The 18,798-nt window shown below is 37.8% G+C and overlaps 1 protein-coding gene across 1 annotated transcript in view; it reads right to left on the reverse strand.

Moving 5' to 3' along the window:
* Positions 1–201: 201 nt before the first annotated feature.
* LOC121628928 (protein disulfide-isomerase TMX3-like) overlaps positions 202–18,798 on the reverse strand; it is a 39,125-nt gene continuing 20,528 nt past the window's right edge. Inside the window, exons 11-16 of the mRNA XM_041968349.1 lie at positions 18,204–18,261; positions 17,929–17,982; positions 12,922–12,978; positions 10,071–10,200; positions 8,123–8,191; positions 202–2,278 (exon numbers count right to left, since the gene is read on the reverse strand). Of these exons, the coding sequence (XP_041824283.1) occupies positions 2,006–2,278; positions 8,123–8,191; positions 10,071–10,200; positions 12,922–12,978; positions 17,929–17,982; positions 18,204–18,261 (641 nt within the window). The 3' untranslated portion in view covers positions 202–2,005. The remainder of the gene's footprint in view (positions 2,279–8,122; positions 8,192–10,070; positions 10,201–12,921; positions 12,979–17,928; positions 17,983–18,203; positions 18,262–18,798) is intronic.

Below are 18,798 nucleotides of genomic sequence, written 5' to 3' on the forward strand. Positions count from 1 at the left end.
CTGTGAATTCAGAAAACTGGATAAGGTTTACGCTGTTCTGAAGAGCCCAGCTATAAAGAAAATAGGTATTTTTGCATATAAACATCCCAAATATGTTTCACAGTAGTATAAGACAGGATACTACTGTGCATGTAAATAAATTTTAATTAGTTACTTGCAAATCTGACTGCAAATTAGACCAAAAAAAGAAAAAAACACCAGTCAAAAAGAAAAAAAGGACAAGCTTTATTTCCACTTTTTAAAATCTGTAATAAATTGTGACAATCTTAATTCAAAATAAGAAGAAGTTTGGCAGAGAATGACAGGCAACTAAGACCAGAAGGCAAGGTAAGGGCAGTGCGGTTTCACAGTAGTAATTACAGGTAACCTGCGTTACAAACAACAGGTTTGCTTATGTTCAGGTGCCTAAGCTGATCAAGTTTTCAAGCTAAAGCAAGATGAACATCATGTGGCTTATGCGAATCAGTGAGCTGCAGTTGGGCAGACTGTTATCCTTTGACAACTTGAGAAGCCATTTCCTTGTTTCCAGTCTTAATGCCACACTTCAGCTTGGCCTAACATACATTTGATCTTTCTCTACTTAACTCTTAATAAGAATACAAGCGAGTGTACTTTCCAAAAATGTTCAACATTAAATATCCAATGCTGTACTTGAAAAGGGAAACTTCTGTTATTTCTAAACAATTAAAAACAGGAATCTATTTAGCAGGTATTTGGGTTATGAAGCGTTATTTCAGGGCCTTAAAGTTGCCTCCCTGGATGTGCTTTTCTTTTTCTTTTTTATAAAAACAGAATTACACTTGAAATATATTGGTCTGGTGGATTAAAGGAATAAGCTGTACCCCCAATGGATTTCAGCTATTACATACACTTCAGTCACAAGGAAAGGAAAATAGAATATAGCTAGGTTTCTAAGCTTCAAGACCAACTGACAATACGTTGTAACAAAGAAAAAAAAAAAAAAAAGAAAGTCCTAATATTCTCTATGCTCAGTGTGCATCACTCTGCACTGGGATGTACACTTCAAAATGCTAGCTGGATATAATATAGGAAATGGTGATGGAGGTGAGAATGAAATATGGAAACAGACAGATCCTGTCTGTCTGAGGAATATGAGCTGTGAAGAGCTACAGGAGCCATTGATGCATGTTATGGCTTTTGCTTGACAGGTAGAACCCATCTATACAAGACATTTTAAGTGGGGTGGTCATTTTGGGTGGAAATGGGTTAAAGAAAAAAATCCTGACATGTTGGGAGTGATACAAACAGCCATTTAAGCTTTTTTTCATCGTCTTTTAAAACAAATGGACAGGTGGCTGACAGAAAAATAAGTCAAACTGCGCGACTGTCTCGGCACTTTGCACCCCTTGAAGAACAAGAAGAAGAAAGTTTTTCAGGCAATAGCATACAATAGAAAAAGTACATTTCATTTATGGCAGATCTTCCTTCCCGGGCACTTCCTTTTCACTCTGCACACATCAGTAACAACATCTACAGTTTGGGTCAGGGGAAGAAGTAAACAGAATTTTAGAGTAGTAATTTTATATGAAAGGCAATATTTATTGGTTTCTACCATTGCAGGATATATCAAGAATCAGAATGAAAAGAAAAAAAGTTTTAGATATGACAATGATATAATGGGGGCATTTATCTGTAAGTGGTTTCAAATAAATGGTATAACAGAGAATGTAAACCATCCCATTTCAGAATCATAATAAATAAGGTGGGTGTTTGGTTCACAGCCATCCCTTCTTCTTATAGATACTGTTTACACTCCATTATTGAAAAGGCCTTTAATTTTAATTCAGAGACTTCACCTAGCAGCCATCCTTACTCACGGACACACTGAAGATGGGAGAACAGTCCGTGCTAGAGGGGCTTGGAGGGGTTTTAAGAGGAAGTGAGATGAAAAACAAAGAAGCAGTATTACATAGATATGTCTTTGAGTTTCATGTCACTGCATTTGACTAGGCCTATCATCCTTTATCCAGCGGGTGCCCCTATGTTAATCGGTTTTCTTCTCTTCGGGATCCTTCTCTCCAACATCCTCCTCCTCCTCCTCTCCTTCTTCGGGACCCTCCAGCTCAGAGATGCGTTGCCTCTCCTCCTCCTCTTCCTCCTCCTCGTCAGTGAAGCCCTCCCTCTTGAGAGCATCCACAACATCATCTGAACCGTCATCTGACTCAGCTGTGCAGATGCCGTAGCACATCAGGCTAATTACACCCAGTGGTAGGCCGAACAGGAAGCAGCCCAAGAGTGGAGAGCTGCGAAAAACTGACTGATGCAGGAAAGAAGACGAGAAAAGATGACAGGCAAAAAATATATATAATTATGGAAATAGAGGGTTGATATAATTGTACATAAAGTAAGAAAAACAAATGATTGAATGAAGAGGGACAGCAAGAGAAAACAAGAGAGAAAATGCATTGGCTTACTTTCATAATTGTGCACTTAACTATCTTCAAAAAAAAATCAGTAATCATCTGCATAGATTGACATTCACTTAAAATCTTCCTAAATCTTTTGTTGCCTTAATTATGTCTGGATTTTACTGTAAAAGCAGGAAACTGTCCAGCAGGCTCCCAGATCTTAGAGGGGGATTTTTGTAAGGCCTTACTGATGATCATTTATACTTACAGACTTATCAATTCATACATAGACATCACAAAAAACAGGATTTTTAAGCCATTTTCTTTTTTGTAATCAATTTATTGCAGTGGCTCAATTTATTAATAATAAGTATTAATAATTTCATCATCACCACCTTGTTTGGTGGTTCATACCTATCATGATCTATGTGCAAATAACATACTGTGGAAAACTTTGTTGAGAAGTGTCTTAGTAAGGTGTTTCATGTGTGTGTCATATGCTTGTATAAAAGTTTCAAAACATCCTGATGCAGTTGGTTAGCACCTACTTCGTTAGTGGAGAAAAAGACACAAAACAGGTCAACAAAGGGCCCCCCACTCAGGAAAACACACTACACTTTTGTCATTTTTACCAACAGGGTTGTAAAAATTTCACTATTAAGTATGTATATATTTTAATTACTAACATCTGGTTAATATTTTCAAGTGGTGCCGTTTTTTTTTTTTATTATTATTATTATTATTTCTGCATCATCATGGTCACCCAGACTTATTCCCCTCCCCTCGCTCAGATATCACAAAGCACTTAGCTGTTTCCCTCTTCTTCAACTCCTCAGCCATGTTAATGCCTTATCCCACTAAACCCAGTCATTCTAATTGACTTCATTGATGTCAAATGCCTGTCCAAAATATTGCACAAAACTGGCTGATAAACTTGATTAGTTCTCATTTTACTTTCACCCTTCATTACATTATTCCCTCTTTTATCAAAACCAGCTAAATGACTGGGTTTATCAAAGAAACTGCAGACACAGCTGCTGTGACATTTTCTGATTAATAAGCTACAAGCTAACAATGTGGTGCAAAGCCCGTTACATTAAGTAATGAATACACGATGAAACAAAGCTAAAGTGACAACAGCATCTGTACGAATGCAATACATAAAGCTTAAATTCATTGTCCTATTACCAAATGAGCTAAGCTAATGAGTATGTATGTAAACTTATATTTATAAGCTTATTTGCGATTAGCCTATTATAAGCCAATTAAGTACCTTTTCATTAAACCTTTCTTTTTTTATGTTAAATAAAATGACCGATTTAAGTAAAAAATATTATAAAAAACTGACACTATCTGGAGTCTATTATGTTTGACTAATCATTTTCTACTTGACTCTGTATCATTTTTGTATTTTGCTGAGCCCTGATTCATTCCTTCTGGTTAATGTTAAATGACTATCAGTAAATGAGAGTTAGAGACTACTAACCAGTTAAAGCAAAGGACTTGTTAGCACTGTGACAAGTGACTAACTATTGGTGGGATAGTCTCTATGGAAAAGTAGAGCAGCTTCAAAAGCAAGTCTATCCATACTGACCCACATTAAAAATGCTGGACTTCACAGTAGATTATAATTCCCCCCTTCAAGAGAGGCTGGGGGGATTTTTACACAGAAAAATTCAAGTTGATAAAAAATTAAGTTTAGGCCTAAGGTTTTTCATAATTTAAAGTAATGCCTGTAATTGAGTGACAGGCGAGTGCCTTAGCTGCGACACGGCAAGCATGCATAGTATCCTCAAGTGTTCAGAAAGATTCATCTTATTTACGTTTCTTCCCTCTCCAGACATCCAAGATGGCAAATGCCAAATAAACTTGATGCTTCATAATGTGTGACTGCAAATCAATGAGTGACATTGTGATACCTATGTCCTTTTCTTTTCTTTTTTTAGTCTATGACTACTCTTTAGAGAGCGCTGTGGACAATACAATCATCCAACATGAACACAATGTTGACCAAAATCAATACAAGAAATACAAAATGTCAGCTTTGTCTCATCATCTGTCTACCACATCCAGCCTCTAACAAGAGTACTGGTTCGTGTGGGGACCTCTGGGTGAAATATAATGAAGCTGCCACACATGGTCTAACATATGCACTGTCTACGGTAGGTACTTAAGAGGAAAGAGAATGAACAGACACATCATTAGATACTAAGAGGAACTAGGGGTCGAGGAAATAAGGGTCAATGGGGCCCAATAGCTCAGTTTTATCTCCTGATGGGCCATCCTAGCCATGACCTTATTTCTCAAACACGCAAAAAAAACAAAAACAAAACACTACTAATTTATCTGTTCAGTGTAGTTGGGCTGTTTTTTGAGTGGGTCACTGCTTTTTACAGCCAGCATCTCTCTGAACAGTCAGTGATAGTAGATCAAAATGTATTTGTTGATACATCACAGGGAGGCTTTTATGCTTTTAGTAAAGACACATGATGTTTAGTCATTTATTCATACATTTGCATTGAGCCATTAAGCCTTGTGAGCATGTTGTAGAAACACACACAGGCTTCAATGTTTAAATATTTAATTGCATTTCTGTCATTTAACTGTATATTTGTAAAATGTTCAAATTATTTTTGTTTCTCTGAGCTGTTTGTTTTGTTCTACACTGATGAGCTTAATGGATTTTTATTCTTTTATCTAAAACCCCTGGGATCTTTTGTGATTGCTAACCGTAGAGTTTAAACTGAGATTAATAAATAAATCTCAAACTTCAAACGCAGGCAGAGGTCCACCTTTATAGTCTGTCTGAAGATACTGTCTGCATACTCACAGCTTTAACAGCTTATTACAACCGAACCACCCACCATGACATGCTCACACACTGAAGCTGATATTATGAAAGTGACATGAACAAAAGAGAGAGGGATGTTAAAGGTTACCACATTTCAAGATGATCGATTGATCCAACTTCCTGTTAAGACGCAAGTCTAAACAGTAAAGAATGAGAAATACCAGTAGCTTAACATCTATTGTGCACACATGCTGCATGTTGTGTGCAAGGATTTCATACTTTCTGAGATTTAAGTAGTTGTATTTGTCTTCATTTTTTTACTTTTCAGAACACCCTGCAAATTATTAATGTATTCTAATTCAGCACCTTATCTTAATGACTGTCTGAAACCCATAAGAAACTGCACAAAAGTAGATGCACAAAGCCATCCAGTTCCTCTGGAGAATCTCTCCCAGCCTATAATTAAGGCACTTTTCATTTTGAATTCATGTTTTTCACCTTGATAGATTTTTCTGTTTTCCACACCAGTCTTGTAAAATACACCATCCCTCATCTCCTGTGGGAAATCCACTGATCAACTAAAAGACAGCTCTGCAAGTCCCTTTTCAAATGATCCAGATGACAAAAGTCTCACTTGGCATTAATGTAGCAAGATACATCACAGAAAAAGTACCTAGGAGGGAGCATTTGGTCACAGCTTCTGACAGCCTCTGAACAGAGAGGAAGAGAAACCCTCCTGGAAGAGGGGGTTGGTAATTGTCAGAGCTCTGTGGTGCTAGATGAAGTTAGGATGGGTATGCTATGCTAACACAGCTTGCAATGAGTCATTGGGCTTAATGATGCTGCTTCCTAATGCTGCTGTCAGACATGCATTTAGATAAGCTCTTCAGGGGCAAGGTTATGGCTGTTGTCTGTTTCCTTTTTATTACATCATGTCACTATGAGCAACATCCGTCAATGTGATGCCTGCAGATTGCTAATTCAGAAAAGTGTTAGCGGTTCGAATTTAATTTCTTTTGCAAGCGTAACTTAACCTTTGGTACATGGATTTTTACTTTTGTGGAGCCGTTAATAAAAGCAGAATACAACTCAGCACATTAGGCTCCTTCACAGCTTTTGGAAATATATTATTATTGTTTCTGTACTAAAACCTCTACTCATTTTCAAAAATGGTTCTGCTCTCATTTAAATGTGTGAAGCCTGACCCAACAGTTAAGAAGTAAAGTCTTTCTAAAAAGCCTTTTCTGTGCTTCAACATCAGATTTAAGAACTTAGTAAAATTTCTATGTTGATGTTTTTTGCAACAAAATCCATCATTTTCCTTTATGTGTTTAGTAGTGAGATTTAATAAGTTTGCTAACTGAAATGTATTACAACACAACTGTATTTACACTGCAATTACACCCTTGTTAAGATAAACACTAGTTCTCCCAAAAGAAACAGCTACTTAGAGCAAAAGTGGGAGGAGAAGCAAGTTCAGCTTCCTGGCCCTTTGTTCTCCTCCCTCACTACTTCACCTCCTCCTGCTCTGCTGCTTGTTTCTTTTTTCCCCATTCTGTGTTTACTGCCTGCATTGCATATTCTCAGCTGTGCGCCCAATCTTGTCCTCTAAATGTCATTTTTCTCAAAAAGGAAAAGTGCAGGACACTTGGGCATTTGTTTACTACTGCTGCAGAACCTCTAGCGGGTTGCACAATCTAAGTATTAACCCTGCATACACAAACACAGTTAATGACAAACATATCTGCAAGAGCATTAATCTTTAAGATTGGTCATTAGGTGTTTAGTGAGACTACAATTATGGGTGCTGTAATTGTAGAGGTCAAGAGAGACATTTGGTTAAAGCTGCTCAAATAGAGGGAATCTCAGATAAATGGTTGATTAGAATAAGGTACTATTATACTGATACTCATTTTTTAAAAGTAAGCCACATTTATATTTGAAAAACATTAATGCAAATAGCAAATATCAGACATGAATGTTGTATGTACGTATATGTGTATGTCTGAATAAAAGAGTGAGGAACATTAATGTAAATGGGATCCAAGTCCACTGAATCTTGCTCAAACCATTTTTTTGAGTTCTAAAAACCCTTATTAACAAAAATCTCCTCTACTACAAACCCATGTTTTTATAATGAATACAGTATATGGTTAAGCATCACTGAAATATACGTTTGCCTGTGAAATAAGCATGCATCCCCATACCATCAAAGATGAAGGCTAGTGAGCATTAATAACAAGCTAGATGATCCCTCTCTTTAGTCTGAAGGATACAGTGTCCATCACGTCCGAATAGAACCTCAAACATTATTATTTATTTAATAATGTAATCTTATAATTTAATCTATTTTGAAATATCAAATTGTCTCATCACAAAACAGCTTTCCACTTTACCTCAGTCCATTATAAATGAGCTTCAGCTCAGAGAAGACAGTTTAATTTCTTGATCATATTCACATATGCTTTCTTCTTTACATGATACAGCTTTAATCTGGATTTTCTATGACATAATGATATTTTTTTTAATGCAGTACCATTTAAAGGCCTAGATATCTCAGGCATTCCAATACTGATGCAACCATGTCCCTTGAAAACAAAGATATTTCCACCTCTCTGCATATTTTGATGACATTATGTACTTTAATGGAAGATCCAAATTTGGATGCAATTTTCTTCTTACTATGGGACTCTGCCTCTCTAAGGTGCTCTGTTCATACCCAGTCATGTTGTCCATTAATCTAATCAGCTGCAACATGTTCCTTCATCAGTTTATTGACACTGTCCCAACATTTTCCTGTCAAGATGTCCCACATTAAAATTTGTACATGCTTTTACATGTTCTCTATGTTCTATTGAGAATGAAATACCAGTTTGTGAGATATAAAAATCTTTGCATTCTGTTTATGTACATTTTACATGCCACCAGTTTTGTAGACTGGACTAAACTTAAACCAGCTTACCATTATGGTGGATCTGGCATCAAAGGCTATACGTTTAATCCTCTGAATGATGCCGTCACCTCCATATGCCTGTAGAAAGACAAAATTAAATAGAGACTGAGAAACAACTATGTCTAATCAATGCAAATATCCTATTTAACATATGTATAGCACATTTTGGTGTAGGGCTGGGCAATATATCGAGATTTTCAAATATATCGAGACTTTATCAGACGTAATATAGAAGGAGGGAATATCGTTTATATCGAGATAGCTTGTTTTGAGTTAAAAGCATTGTTTTGTTTTGCATTTCGCACAGCTGTATTTTTGTTATGGTCATTGAAAAGTTATTTTAATTTATTTTGTTTTAGGAGAATTTAATTTAATATAAAGGTACTTTGATTTCAGTCAGCTGTTTTAATGCACATGTGCTGCTGATCCTTAATAAAAGTATATTTAGCACTGAAAGCTGTAAATTAGAACTGTCTCTTTTGTTACATGAAAACACAAAAAATAAATAAATAAATAAATAATCGAGATATATATCATATATCGTGAATATCGTGATTCAGGTAAAAAAAAAATTGATATAATTTGGTTCATATCGCCCAGCCCTATTTTGATGCACAGTTTTTTACAGTTCTTAAAAAATGAAAGCAGTTATCAAGGTCTCAACTCTTATACAACACAGACTGAACATTAAAGTCTCAGGTATGCAGTGATGAGCTCATTACATTGCAGACATTCTTAATATGAGTTAACTGCTGTGCCTGCCTCCAGTTTGTTTACTGTCCAACAGCTCTGCTCCATCTGAGCTAATTTGTTGGCAAAGGCACCTGGGCAGCCAATGAATGATCTGTCCTGACTCTAATTCATCAGGATGTCCAATTAGCAGGCTCTGCTTGAGCAGGAATTTCTGAGTGAACTCAAGACGAGCATGGGAGGATTTTTGTGGAGGCAGCTGTTGCACACTGAGCTTATACAGCAATGAGGGCTACATGAGTAGTTTCATAAGGTTTTACATGTACAGGTTTTTATAGCATATTGTTGGAACTGGGCCTAAGCAGAAAAGATGAAGGTGGCCTGTGAATCACAACAGCAGCAAATGGGGATAAACTTAAAAACTTAAAACTCCTAAAAGAAACTGGTAAAGTTGCCACAGCCTTCCACATCTGCCTCCTGATGACTGATTTATGCTTCACATGAAGCAAAACCCAGCATCTGTATGACAGTGTTTCTATTTTTTTATGCTTCCTTTGAAAAGCACAAAAAATTATATCTGATTTTTATTTGTATATGGAAAAAGAAAGAAACATCAGTTCAATATTCACCCATAAAATCCACAGTAACAATTGTTAACAATGTTAGCAACTGGAGTCCTCATACATAATGCTCAAACCAGCACCGGGAGACCTCATGGCAGGCATTACCATCACAGTGTGACAAGGTTGAAATTGTCAAGGCTTTTGGCACGAACTGAACAGCAGAAATCTGGAGGTTTCTGCTGCTTATTTGGTGGGACGTGGTTTATTTTACCAAGCAAAAATAGCCCAGACCTTACTGGGAGTTCTGGCTGTTTGACTTATGGTTTCATACATCTTGTGACTTCAATAAAAAAATGTGGTTAAAAGAGATGACATTTCTTTTTCAGATCAGTGTGCCCACCACAGCACAGGGTCATGTAGCAATCTCACTGTTTGGCTAAAAAGACAGAATTTGTAAAGATAAGCCTTTAAAATAGGGCAGCCCATATAAAATCTAAACATGCAAAAGGAGACCTCTTTTGGCATGGATATTTTCTAAGGAGGACTTACAATGCAAGACACAATCCCTGATTAATGGCGACTACTGGTGTGATTACAATGGTACAACACAAGGGGAAAGGGGGGGGTTACACTGAGCTGAATGCATAAACTGAAAACAAGAAAAGGGGACGGCAAAGGGGGAGAGAGAAGTAAAGGATTCTGACCTGTGCAGAACCGTTCAAAACATTGTTGATGAATTGGACCAGCTGTTCCATGGTCTCAGTTGGCTCACTGGGCAGGAAGTACTGCTCATTGGATGTGTTGAGGATGATAACAGAGGGCACCGTCACCTCGCTGACAAAAAAAAAAAGTAACATAACAGAAAACACAGCTTTTAATCTTCTTAACCTGAGCTCCATTATCAAAGTGCACCATTAGATGGAGCAAATTGTGGTTTCTTGAGGAACAAATTGCAACACAGAGAGTATAACAGTGAGATAAACAAACTCTTTGTACCAAGAGTAACCTAACTTTTCCCATGGGCTTTCCTTCAAAGGGAATATTTTCCTCTAAATGAAAATAAGCAATGCAGCCTGGCTTATTTCAGTGGCATTTTTCTCTTTCATAAAAAAAAAACAGTTTGAAACTCAGGGGTTCTATGAGTTTGTGATGGTTACATTTAAAGACACCTTTACAAACTATAGCTAGCAAGTAAAACACAGTGTCTAGAGGAAAGATACACAAACTGTGGCACACACACACAAAATGTAAGCGGTTAAGTCATCTTCCTTTCAGCCGAAGAGTCAAACTGTGAAACAGAGTAAACTCCTGAGCTGGATCATTTCAACAAATGGGCAGAGGAATCAAAAATCGCAGCCAGATAAGGAAGAAGGTCATAAAAACAAGAAATCCCTCCTCCACATGTCTCGTGCAACAGCAAAGCCTGGCTTAGATAAGGCATCCTGGTGCTTAGAAGCACACACACACAGGCACATAAAGCCCATCACTGCACTGCCACCTTGCATCCCTGCAGAGCTACTAAACCCAGCGACAAATTACTCACGCACATATCCATCTCTGTCCCAACCCACCACCCAGCTGAGATCAGGAGTGCAAACATACACGCCCGTGCGCTAGAGTCATCAACGCCTCACTGCTCTGTCCAGCTGAGATCTGCATCCACATGAATACACACACATACACACACATAATGAATGCATACTTCCATCTGACATCCAGCTTACTTCAACAGATGGCACCCATTTAAAGTAAATATGGATTAGCCTTTACGCCTGTGAGTGGGACTGCTGGGGGTTTGCTGCTATGATGAAGGGTCATACTTTGTAAAATTAGTCACTTCCTTTCCACTGCACTCTTTTCTTGTGTTACATGCTACATCTACTGTGACTGAAAGTAACTATTTAACTTATTATTCATAAATTTAGCTAAATAAGCTCTACTGAGGTTTTAGACTTCATTAATCATCTGAGCAGGAGTGCAGTGTCAGGTAGGATGACACATCAAGCACAAAGATCAACAGTTAAAACAGTCAAGTGATAGTGGATCAAAGTTGATTGCTTTGTTTTTCTGCATGTTTGTCATCTGATTTTTCTGACCTTACTCCTCTCTTGTCCCATCACCACAACCAGTTGAGGAAGATGGCCACTCTCCAAGAGTCTGGTTTCCTGTTGTTTCACTTGCTGACAGAGAATAACTGGATCTCTCTATGCCAAGTGTCCTGAAATCACTTTTTGTTGTGAACTGATAAAGTTTAATTGAAATGTGAATTCTTGTCAACAGTCACAGGAAAATATCCCACCAGTGTGTGCAAAGCCTGGAGCTAAAGCCACAAACTTGTGAAGGAAAACTGAATTTAGAATCAAATTTCACTGAGTATGCATTCATTTATGTGTGGGAATCAACTCAATTTCCTGCGAAAAGCCTTCGCCTTCCCCTGAAAAGCTTATCCTGAGATGTCTTCCCCTCATGCAGAATTTTCACTCAGCTCTCATCTCTTCATGTTTTCCACATCCCATTTAAAAAGTTGGTGATAATCCTAAATTTAAACAAAGGCAAACGCATCTTTGAGATTTTGAGTGGTACTTATCTCATATACGAGCGTATTCATAAGTGCGTTTGTGTCCATGATGACAACAAGGGCAGCCTTTACTCCGCACAGACTGGTGCTAGAACACAGTAATCGCGGTCATGACAGAAAAGGGGATAAAAGCCATCAGATTTATTTCCACAGCCGTCCTATGGGGGAGGATTAGTGGACATTGACAGGCCAGGATTTCATTCCTCAAAGGCAGGCAATTAATCCTGCACGACAGCAGCCAAATTCCATCCAATAAAGCTCAGAAAAATACATATTGTATGTACCAACACAAATTTAGGAGTGCTAATCACCTCTTTTATCCTTTAATATACACAGTGTCTACTTTCAGCCATGTACCAGGACACTGTTGGTTCAATGTTCTCTTATTTCAAATGCGACTTCTACTAGACTTGCTAACACACTGACTTAATTACACAGGACTTAGGAGACCATGTCGGCTATAATCTGTCTCATACAAACAATAACATGCTCAAATTAAAATAACATCCAGCAGTGGACCCATTATGCTTGCAGATTCTCGCACAGGCACACATAATGAGATACCGTAGGTTGTGTAGACACAAAACAGACATGCCAACTGCTAAAGCCCGGCTGGCCTGTAACACTATTGGGCTCTGTCTAATTAAAAGTGTGGCATGTCAGTTGGAGGGTCTCTTCGAGCATGACACCCTAACAGCCGGCATCAGACTGGGCACACAGCGACTGCAGTAGGATCTAACTGCATCATTAGTGCTGCTCTGTGGCAAGCTATGAAAACATAGGACCAAGATAGATAGAAGAAATGACAGTCTGTCTGTGTAATTGACTTCTCCACAAGAGAGCATCTTTAATGGCAAAGGCTGGCATTACAACCCGGTGCAAACCTGGATAAGTGGCTGACAGAAGGTAACATGAGGCTGAGAAAAGGGGGGGTTGACATGACAGGAAGAGGAGGAGGTTGGATATGAGACACTCACCCCATAATGAGGCTGTTAATGTAGTCGTTCCCATCCATGTGGCCAAACTGGAATTCTCTGGAGATGCAAGAAAAAATTGTGGTATGAGAAAGTGAAAACAGTGTGTCCAAAAAGAAAAATAATAAATAAATAAAAAAAGAAGAAAACTTTCTTCTGTCTCTGTGGACTGTGTAACATTAGCACAAACTGGGACACTGACTTCAATGTACAATAACATACAAATATAAAAACCTTGGTGGGTGGAACTGAATGTGCTTACTCTAAAAACTGGAGATAATTTTTGTCACTGAAGGAAAAAAAAAATGTATCCCAAAAACTCCATCCTTCCCACCCCCAAATCTTTTTTTATGCCATAGAAAAGACTCAGGTGATTTATCTAAATGATAAGAGAAGTAGAAGAATTCAATTTATTTCTCATTGTACTGCACTATGGTTGAGTAGTGTGTACTGTGGGTACAAAACATAAGTCCAGGGAGGCCAGTGACTTCCACTGAATGACTGATTATTGAAGTGTCTGCATTCCCATTATTTTCCTTCCAAATCATAGCTGCATCTAGAACGCCTGTCTCCAGGGTGCTCAACAATACTGACTATGCTTACATGAATGACATGATTAAAAAGACACCAAACTACATAACAAATACAGTGAATGCAATATAAAGTCAGTCAACATTGGAGATAATCTAGCTGACAATAGTAGGCCAGACTGGGAATAAAGCTCATCACAGAGTAAGCTTGTAACTCTGGAAACTGTGACACAACAGAAAATTATCTACATCTCTAAGATTAACAGGAGGAGCGAGACTGAGGCACACAAATATGTAGAAATTAAATTGCTTTTCATTTTTTGTTTGTTATTAGTACTTTTCCACTCAGTAACTTCAATATTTACAGATCTGTTCGCTGTGTGTGTCCATCTTCACCCTGACATTTCTTCTTGGCAAGACCACTGAGCAAGCTGGCCAAAAGAAAAGGGTCAGTAACTTTCTGAGAAGAGGAGGAGGCATGCAACAAGCTGAGGGCAAGAAAGTTCAAATTCTGCTGGACTTTGGAATAAACAGCACAGAGTTTGAAAAAAAGTATCTGTGGCTTTAAGTGGGAAAACTTGAATAGCTTTAAAACATTGTCACTCAGAAATATTTGATCATTTTTGGACTAGAATTATTTATCAGCCAAACACTGGCCAAAAGAAAAGCTGCTAGACTGTAACTACGATGGTGCATAAAACCAGTAATAAAAATCTGACAGGCACTGGTATGACTTTTGCAGTCCTCATGCTACACATGACAATTAATTTTTTATTTATTTTTGGTGAAGTGGTAACAGTTGATTGACTAATCCCAGAGTTAAATTAGTAAGAATAAGTCAGAAATGTGACACAGTAAATGGGAATTTTCTTCCATGTGTAACCTTTTCAAAGCACCTTCCATAATGTTTTCCCTTTCCAGGTGTACAGTAAGAGCGTTACTGATCCACCTTACACACACAGTCTAATCAATAAATCTGCAAGACCTGGCATGGAGGAATAAGCCATAGGAGACAGAGATGTTTTCATGTTACAGGTCATGCTTTGATTTCTGCTTTGAAGGCAAACTATTTGAAAGGACAAACTGGGATGGTTCTACATAAAAATAGCGTGAAAAGAGCATGTATGATGGGGGGAGGTGGGTTTCTTTTTAGAGAATGAAGTAATCAAATGGTTGGAAAAAAGGTTAAAAGGTTTTATAAAAAAAAAGGTTCAGTAAGTAATGATGTCCAGTATCAAAATAATCTACATAACTAAATCACTTTTAAAGACGCTGGGCCTCATTCACCAAACCTTCGTATGAACAAATTTGTTCTTAAATCCTACTTACGAACATTTTGCTGTAGCCTTAACCAAAATCTTTGCTTCTTGGATTTGTTCTTAGCTAAGAACAAATACTACAAACACTCAGGAGTACACTTACGAACTTTTGAAAGCTGACATATTCAAACAAAATCAGCATTTGTGTCGTTTTCTGCAGTTCTGTTCATTAAAATACAATAATAAAACTACAGTAATGTTTTTGTCAGATTTTAAAAAAACTTTTGGTAAAGTACAAAGAACTTAGTTATTTAAGATAAATACCAATATTGCAGATTCATACGTTATATTTTAGCTTAAGGGAACATTAAAATATTTTTCATACATTTCATTCATTTAAGAACGAGTTGCAGTCATGACAGATCTATCTAGTTCTATTTCTCATCTTCAAACAGCATCAGTGCAAAAGATTTCACACACACCAGATACGTTCCCTCAACCACAACAATAGCACTCCATAAATGTCCAAGTCCCTATCAGACTCATCTGGAAGATTCATCGGATGCAGGATTTGCTCCATAGAACCGCATCTTAAAATGATGCCACAGCAGGTGGAAATTTGCTGTGTAAACGGTACAGTAGGTTATGTAATTAAATTTTATTCTATAGTGTACTACTTCCCCCTTTAGCCATGACACCACAAGGATGTGGATCTTGGAACCAGGCCGTTTGCATATAAATCTGTTTTCATATTATTTGAAGCTCACCGTGTGATTATTTATAATCAAGTAAATACCTTAAAAATGAGGAAAATCAGGCTTCATTGTACATCTTTATTATTTATTCTTTTCATTTATCATTTTCTTTGTTATTCATCGTCTGTCTCGCCTCTGCATCTGTTTGCACATGGAACATAAGTCATGACCTTTTATGGGCTTTTATGGGCGTTTACATATGCAACGCAAGGCGGACTGATTGTCCTTTCAACTTACAAGACTGGTGTTCACCAATCTAAGAAGAAAGATACAAACAGTTCTGCAGCCTACAAAAAAATGCTCATGAATCTGTTAGAGGGCTTTCATAAAACATAACAACTAAAGAACAAATATAAGAAGATTCGTAAGAAGACATTGGTGACTGAAGCCCACAACTCTAGTTTTAAAGTCTGTAAATACTTATGGCTACGTGATATTTCAGTTTTTGTTTCTTAATAAACTTGCAAAAATAAATACAATTCTGTGTTTTCTGTTAAAATTGGTGCTGTGTGTACATTAATAAGGAAAAAATCAACTTAATTTTAGCAAATGGCTGCAAATTAACAGAGTGAAAAATTGTAAGGGGGTCTGAATACTTTCTGTGCCCACTAAAAAACCACAAAAAACCCAAAAAATAAACCTTTGTCTACAAGCAGAACTGATGTGATCTTCCAGCTTCCTGCTTTGCATGTTCTTTTCTAGCTTTACTAGGTACTGGACACTCAGATCAAAATCTCCAGAAAAGCTTTTTCGCCAAGCCGTCAAAGCCATCAGTCCAACACAAGACTCTCAAAAAGAGAATGTGTCCGGGTTAAAGGAGATGTCTGGTCAACCTAGTGAGTGCTTGCAGTAGCAAATACAAGCCTAAAATCATGCAGATATAAAAACAAGCCAGCTCCAATTTGGTGAATCTACTGTGGGAAAATGCTTCCTCTGGTGGTAAAAACTGCATTGCTTTTTGCTGCTAGCCAGCTTTATTACCATTTGGTTCAAGGCGAGCAGAATATAATATATTTATATGATTTTTTTAATTGACAATAGCTGTATAAAAGTAGTCAGGGTAAAGCGGAGCAGTACATTTATGGGCACTATAACCAAAACAATGAGCTACAATATTACAACAGCCAACATGGCTGAGGTCAGAGCTGGGCCTTTTTTACATTATACTTAGTCATACTGTGAAAGCGGACACTGGTGCTGGGAACATACAGCCTCAAGTCTAATTTAATTTAAACAGGGAATCTATGAAAAAAAGAAACAATTTATAGACAGAAATTATGGGTGAAAAGTGTCAGTTTGTATCCCCTTGTCTTTTCTTACAAGCAGCCACTACACATAAAAGCCAAAATACAATAATGACTGGTGAAGCTATTCAACATGACACACACACCCAGCAACTGACGAAACCCACAAGTTCAGTTTTTGTACAAATACAGGCATGCGCTCCTTATCCCTCCACATACACACATACGCTACAAATGGTGAGTGAGCTGAATACAGCATCTTTAATTACAGCATCAAACAGGATCGGCTCATTCAAATGTCAGTCATCACCCGTGATCTCTTGACTCTGTGTGCTGCCTCCTCCCACCACTGGGGGCCTCACTCCAACAGGCGACTTGTAATTACAAGCAACGTTTAGGTGTGTCAGAACACCGCGGGCGGCTCTGATCTCAGTGGGGTTCCCAAAGTCAAAAGTCTTCAAACAGAGCACTGGGTAGTGTGGCAGATAGTGGTATAATTGATGATAGAGATCTGTGTAATTCAATCAGTCCTAATAGGATTGGCTGTTGAGGCAGAAACACTTTGATCATTTGTCTGAGGTGCACGTCTTCATTCAAAAGCAGCAGTCGCTTCGGCTGATCACATGCATGTTTTATACTGAATCCTCTAACTGTAGGATGACCCACTAACTATCCACACTAAAGTAACCTGTTAAGACATTCTGCACATTTCATTTTACAGGTCTGTGCTAAACATTTATGCATCATTTCTGTCTTCCAGCACCTTCCTTTCTACCCTTCCTTTCTGCAACAAAAATAACTGTCTCCAGTTTATACATTGCTGTGTTTTCATAGTTTTTTTTTTTTTTTTGCCTTGTTAGAGCGGATTTTCTCCACACAGGAACAGGTCGAACAACATACTACACAACATAAATACCCCCTCTCAAGTCATTATTGCACATTTGATGTGGCAGAAAACAGAAAATTATGCATTAATACGAGCTGAGTTGAGTTTTTGACTGACAGCTGAAAGGAACACCTATATTTGGAAACTGACATTTCACATAATTACCTTTCTACTCAACTGCTACCAAAAAAAATAAATAAAAAACAGACATGCTCTGACAAAAGCATAAACTTGCTTGTGAATAGACAGGCAGTATTCCCCAGTGAACACACCATCCTAGAATAAATGTATAAATTGGATTTTCATCTGTGATCTCATCACGTATCCGTGCCTTACCTGTTAAATTGTTCTCTGTATTCCTTCACCACTCTCTGCATCAAGGTCTTTAATCTAAAACCAAATGAGAAGAGAGTGAAATACCACAAATTAGAGTCTATCTTTTTTTTTTTTTTTTTTTTTTTTAGCCAGTGGCTGCAATTTGTGGGAAGCTGCAAACAATAACAGGGAATCTTATCTTTATTTAAAAGCCACGCACTTAAGTGCAGCTATTGTGGCAAGTATGAGGGTAATCTATAAACAAGCATGCTTTTTAATTTCAGTGTTCTTTGTACCTGCCGCTCTTCTCTGTGGGGTCCTTCTCATCAATGACTGCAATCGCCACTAGTTTGCCTGAGGTGCCAGACAAGGATTGCAAATCACAATCAGGCACACACACAAAAGAAGAAGAAGAAAAAAAGCGGGCAAATTAAAGACTGTATAAGAGATGCATCACCTCTCAACAAGAGGAAGAAAGGAAGAGGCACAGAGGGCTATTTTACTCATTCATTTCTCAAACATTAAGCTAACTTTCAGCATGGTTGAACAGGAAACAAGTGGTCACTTTCTGGTAGCAAAGCTATTTTAGTGCCATTCAAAACCCAAACCCATAACATGACAAATAGGTCTACTATAAAAACACTGTTACACAACTTAAAAGGTCTCTCATTCAAATTGGTATGGTTTGAGGCTACAAGCCTTTCATATTTGGATGAGAGTACCAGCCTGCCCCCTGCTGTTCACTGATGCTGAAAAGCTATGCAAAGAGAATGGACATACAGTACATCTCTACATATACCCCCCGAAAACTTGCAGTGCATAAGAACTTTGCCACTTTTTTTTCTTTCCCTAGTACGATTTCACAGGAATTCCAGCTGCGGGAATATGCAT

The sequence above is a fragment of the Melanotaenia boesemani genome, chromosome 18, assembly GCF_017639745.1.
Source record: "Melanotaenia boesemani isolate fMelBoe1 chromosome 18, fMelBoe1.pri, whole genome shotgun sequence".
Classification (NCBI taxonomy): Eukaryota; Metazoa; Chordata; class Actinopteri; order Atheriniformes; family Melanotaeniidae; genus Melanotaenia; species Melanotaenia boesemani.